The 5,437-nt window shown below is 53.0% G+C and overlaps 1 protein-coding gene across 1 annotated transcript in view; it reads left to right on the plus strand.

Moving 5' to 3' along the window:
- Positions 1 to 788: 788 nt before the first annotated feature.
- Positions 789 to 5,437, plus strand: part of TIMM44 (translocase of inner mitochondrial membrane 44) — an 18,157-nt gene continuing 13,508 nt past the window's right edge. Inside the window, exons 1-2 of the mRNA XM_023186807.1 lie at positions 789 to 1,009; positions 3,553 to 3,648. Of these exons, the coding sequence (XP_023042575.1) occupies positions 962 to 1,009; positions 3,553 to 3,648 (144 nt within the window). The 5' untranslated portion in view covers positions 789 to 961. The remainder of the gene's footprint in view (positions 1,010 to 3,552; positions 3,649 to 5,437) is intronic.

Consider the following 5,437-nt stretch of genomic DNA (forward strand, 5'->3'; position numbering starts at 1 on the left):
GGCTGCCGTGAACTAGATTACGACACTGCACTCTAGCCTGGGTGACAGAGCAAGGCTCTGGCTCTTTTTAAAAAAAAAAAAAAAAAAGGCTCCAATAAGGCAAACAGCAACAGCAACATACATTAACTCTCCCAGGGGACCAACCCTCCTCCTCACCGGATTGCATGGCCATGTTAAAATAACGCCACTTGGGTGCGTTCAGGGTGGTATGGCCCTACAATAACGCCACTTGGTGGCGGCATTCTTCGAATGGAAAATAGCATCTGGGGTGCTGAAATGACAAAGGCCTGAGCTTCTTCGGGTCAGGGAGTGTCAATTCACACTGAATCGAAATAGGGCTGGACCACAGTCAGCCTGCTCTCAGCTTTCCCTTCTTATTCCGGGTCAAAACCAACAGTCTTCCCAAAGCGCCGCACAAGAGTGGGCGAGCTCCTTCGCTTTCTTGGAGCAACTCACTTGCTGCTTTCTCAGTCATTGTCAATCAATCAGTCATTGCAGGGACAGCCATAGGCAATTACTCTCGAGCTGGTCCGCCGGTCAATCAGAATCCAATCGAATCCGTCCTTGTGGTCGGTGGATCCACGAGCCTGTACCACCTGTCACCAGCGCCCGGCGCGTTCTGTAGCGGAATCACCTCAGGTGATGGAATCCATGCCCTTGGGCTCCGCCCCTTCGTAGTCGCGCCCAATCACAGATCTGACCCTCCCAGGAGGGCCCGTCCCCCGGGCCACAGCCAGTCACAGGCCCCGTCCTTCCAAAACACTGCCCTATCAGAGGCCAAGCTCTCTAGGAATTCCCTACCCTTTTAATGTCCCGCCCCTATGACGGACCCAATCGCAGGGCTCTCCCTCCCCGAAACCCCGCTCCCGGACCGGCGTGTCTCAGGTTTGCGCCACTCTAGGCTGAGGCGGCGGATGACGCAACCGGGCCGCGCCGCGAGAAGGTCACACGGTTCTCCAACATGGCGGCGGCGGCGGCGCTGCGGAGTGGCTGGTGCCGCTGTCCACGGGTGAGCGGCGGTGCGGTGCTGGCAGGGCGGGCTTAGGGGTCTTCTGGGCCTTCGGCCACCAAGGCTTTCTTCTCCGACCCTTGGCCCTCGCGACCCTTGCTTGGGTTCCGTAGAAAGCTTGGAGTTGGATCGTTGGGTCAGCAGAGGCCAGGACAGGGGGCACAGAGCGTGGCCTGAGGGCGGGGACAGAGCTTACCGGGCAGGGGGCGGCGATGCGCGGAGCCTGGGAGGGAGCTGATCACCCTTCGCCCTCTGATCAGACTCCACGTGTACAGGAGAGTGAATGGTAGCCAGGGCAGCGGCGTCCCGTGGAAAAAAGTAGAGGGGAAGGCAAAAAAAAAAAAAAAAAAAAAAACGTGAACTTCACAGCTCTCGGTTAAATGCCAGGTCCGCTACCGAGAGTATTTCTTGTCTCGTTTCTTCTAACGTTCATTGTGGACGTGCGAGAGGTGGTTCACGCCCTGGCAGGCTCTTAGGTCCACAGGGCAGTGGGAGTCAAGACGTGTAAGGCGCACTCAGAAAGTAGTACTTCATATTGCTCGTGCTCTTCGTTTTTTCTTCTTTTTATTTGTTTATTTATTTTTTGGGACGGAGTTTCGCTCTTGTCGCTCAGTCTGGAGTGCAATGGTGCGATCTCGGCTCACTGCAACTTCTGCCTCCCGGGTTCAAGTGATTCTCCTGCCTCAGCCTCAGGTGGATCACCTGAGGTCAGGAGTTCCAGATCAACTGGCCAGCATGGTGAAATCCCGTCTCTACTAAAACCCCATCTCCACTAAAAATACCAAAAAATTAGCCGGGCATGGTGTCTCGCTCCTGTAATCCCAGCTACTCTGGAGGCTGAGGCAGGAGAATCGCTTGAATCCGGGAGGCGGAGGTTTCAGTGAGCCAAGATCAAGATTATCCCACTTTACTCCAGCCTGGGCGACAGTTGGAGACTCCGTCTCAAAAAAATGTTATCCTCAAGTAAATGCAGGAGATGGTAGGCACCTGTGTAAGTTTGGGATGTTCCATGGGGTTCTCAGAGGTAGGAGGCAGAGAACAGAGAGAAAAACGGCCCAGGAAATGCGGAAATGGTGGAGAAGTTGTACCTGGTCTTTTGACATCAACACACCAGGTTCAGGTGCCGAGTTGAACAGGACCTTCACAGAGCTTTTTTTTTTCCCCTAGTTTTTTGTGGAGGCAGGGTCTTGCTATGTTGTCCAGGCTGGTCTCAAACTCCTCAGCTCAAATGATCTTCCCACCTCAGCCTCCCAAAGTATTGGGATTACAGGCATGAGCCACCAGCTCAGTGCCTGCACAGAACTTAAAGTTCATCATTTGGTAGGGGAATAAACTAACTGCCTTTTATTTTTATTTGATTTTTTTTTTCTGAAACAAAGTCTTGCTCTGTCACCCAGGCTGGAGTGCAGTGGCACGATCTCGGCTCACTGCACCCTCCGCCTCCCGGGTTTAAGCAATACTCCTGCCTCAGCCTCCCAAGTAGCTGAGACTACAGGTGTGTGCCACCATGCCCAGCTAATTTTTGTATTTTTGGTAGAGACGGGATTTCACCATGTTGGCCAGGCTGATCTTGAACTCCTGGCTGGGTGATCCACCCGCCTCAGCCTCCCAGCGTGTTGGGGTTACAGGCGTGAGCCACCACATCCGGCCAGCAAGTAAGTGCCTTTTACATGAGGTCGGCCAAGTCTTTGCCCAGAGTGACTCCCCTAAATTACTCTGTTTATAGCCCAACCCTTGAGGGGGACATTGTAGGTTTATTCCGGAGTTGTCCTTGGGGACATTATCGATGTTTGTGTCTGAAAATCCAATTCTCTCATCTTTGGAGGCTGGCAGAAATGGGGTGGGCTCACAAGAGAAGACTGCTTGCCACTACCATAGAAGCTTTAGAGTGCCTACTTTCAGACTAAGAAATTAAATTGTACTGGTACATTTAGCCTTCTTCCCTCCATGGGTTGGCAATTCCTGGGACCTGTCTATTTTCCCCCAGTTTCAGGGGCACGAGGATAGATGTAGGCCCTGGAGGTACAGACACAGCATTTTCTCTTTCCACCAGCTTCTACTTGCTTCTCAGACTTTGGGAAGATTACAGAGTGTCCAGCATGCATCAGGCATAAGATAAAAATTGGCCAGTGAGGCCAGGTGTGGCTCATGCCTGTAATCCCAGCACTTTGGAAGACTGGGGGAGAGGTGGATCACTTGGTCAGGAGTTCGAGAGCAGCCTGGCCAACATGGCAAAAACCCTTCTCTCCTAAAAATACAAATATTAGCCAGGTGTGATGGTGCATAACCTGTAATTCCAGCTACTCAGGAGACTGAGGCAGGAGAATCACTCGAACCTGGGAGGTGGAGGTTGCAGTGAGCCGAGATCGTATTACTGCACTCCAGCCTGGGCAACAGACTGAGACTCTGTCTCAAAAAAAAAAAAAAAAAAAAAAAATTGGCCAGTGAGTTGCAGGCAACCCCTGCTGTTTTGTGTGTGGTCTGCTTACTTCTTGGTCAGCCTCTTGTTAGAATGGATCTTTCTCGTCTCTTCCCCCAATTAGAGATGCCTCGGCAGTGGAATCCAATTCCTTTCCAGCCACAACCTACTCCACGGGTCGACCTATCAGATGCGCCGGCCGGGCGGAGAGCTGCCACTGGTGAGCGACTCAGGATGCTCAGACCAACAGACACAGGGGAGGCCTGAAAATTCCGATCCCATTGGCAGGAGGGAGGTTGTGGGGCTGTGGAGGTGGCTCACACCATCTCAGTGGTGGGCCTTCTGTGTCTGGGGCCTTCTGAATGACAGATCCCAGCGTGCCTGGCCTTCTCGGTTGCAGAAACACTTGACCTGCCTCTTGCTTGATGTCGTTAGGGGATAAGGTGCTGTCAGAATAGCCCGTTGTGTTGGCTCTAATGCTTGGAGGAGACCCCTGTCAATTCTACTTCCCCGTGACCTCTGCCAGTGGGTGCCTCACCAAGCATGGCTATTTCCTATGCTGGAAGATAGCCCTTTGATCATTGGTAGAGTCACCTCATCACACCCAGAACTCAGTTTATCCTGGTCACTCCTCTTCAACTGTGCTTCTGTTGGTGTCTCAGCATCATAAGGACAGAAGCCCAAAACCTGACTCCCTTCCCCAGATTGGTACGTTTGGGCAGCGCACCATTCTCTCTCTCTCTCTCTCTCCGCACCCAGAGCCTCAGCTCAGCTGCCTCCTCGCAGGCAGCTACCTACCTCTCCAGTCCTGTCCTGGGGCCATCGTGGGTGTGGGACAGGACCTGTGACTCTTTCCCTTACTTGTCCAGTCCCCCGCCACACACACACACTCCCATGGTTTGTAGCCCAAGAGTCTCTGGTAGGGCTGCCATAAGGTTGTGTGATCCTGATGGTCTTACTTAGAACTTGGGCTTCCCCTGGAGAAAGGCTCGCCAGAGTGGCATCTGAATGGGACTGCAGCCTGCTGACAGGGGGCCTGGCCACCTGTCCTGGGGAGCAGCATTGGGCTTTTTTTTTTTTTTTGAGATGGAGTCTCGCTCTGTCACCCAGACTGGAGTGCAGTGGCCGGATCTCAGCTCATTGCAAGCTCTTCCTCCTGGGTTTACGCCATTCTCCTGCCTCAGCCTCCCGAGTAGCTGGGACTACAGGCGCCCGCCACCACACCCGGCTAGTTTTTTGTATTTTTTAGTAGAGACGGGGTTTCACTGTGTTAGCCAGGATGGTCTCGATCTCCTGACCTCATGATCCGCCCGTCTCGGCCTCCCAAAGTGCTGGGATTACAGGCTTGAGCCACCGCGCCTGGCCTTGGCTTTTTTTTTTTTTTTTAAAGACAGGGTCTCACTCTGTGGCCCAGGCTGGTGTGCAGTGGCACTATCACGGCTCACTGCAGCCTTGAACTCCTGGGCTTAAGTGATCCTCCCACCTCAGCCTCCTGAGTAGCTGGAACCACAGCTGTGTGACTCCACACCTGCGCACTAGGCTGGATGCGGCTTTCTCTTGTAGCTTGACAGGAGCCAGGGAGGGGATCCCACTTAGAGCTGGTATACCCAACACAGCTGTGGAAAAGTTGACCACTTCCCCCTGATTTGATTATCGTATGATCATTCATTAAACTGTTTCTTTGTTTTGTTTTGTTTTTTTGAAACAGAGTCTCACTCTGTCGCCCGGGCTGGAGTACAGTGGCAAGATCTCGGCTCACTGCAACCTCCACCCCCAGGTTCAGGCAATTCTCCTGCCTCCGCCTCCTTAGTAGCTGGGACTACAGGCACCCACTACCACACCTGGCTGATTTTTGTATTTTTAGTAGAGACAAGGTTTCACCATGTTGGCCAGGCTTGTCTTGGACTCTTGGCCTCAAGTGATCCGCCCACCTGGGCCTCCCAAAGTGCTGGGATTACAGGCATGAACCACTGCACCCAGCCTGCCTTTTTTTTTTTTTTTTTTTTTTT

This window comes from Piliocolobus tephrosceles, chromosome 21, assembly GCF_002776525.5.
Source record: "Piliocolobus tephrosceles isolate RC106 chromosome 21, ASM277652v3, whole genome shotgun sequence".
In the NCBI taxonomy this organism is placed as follows: Eukaryota; Metazoa; Chordata; class Mammalia; order Primates; family Cercopithecidae; genus Piliocolobus; species Piliocolobus tephrosceles.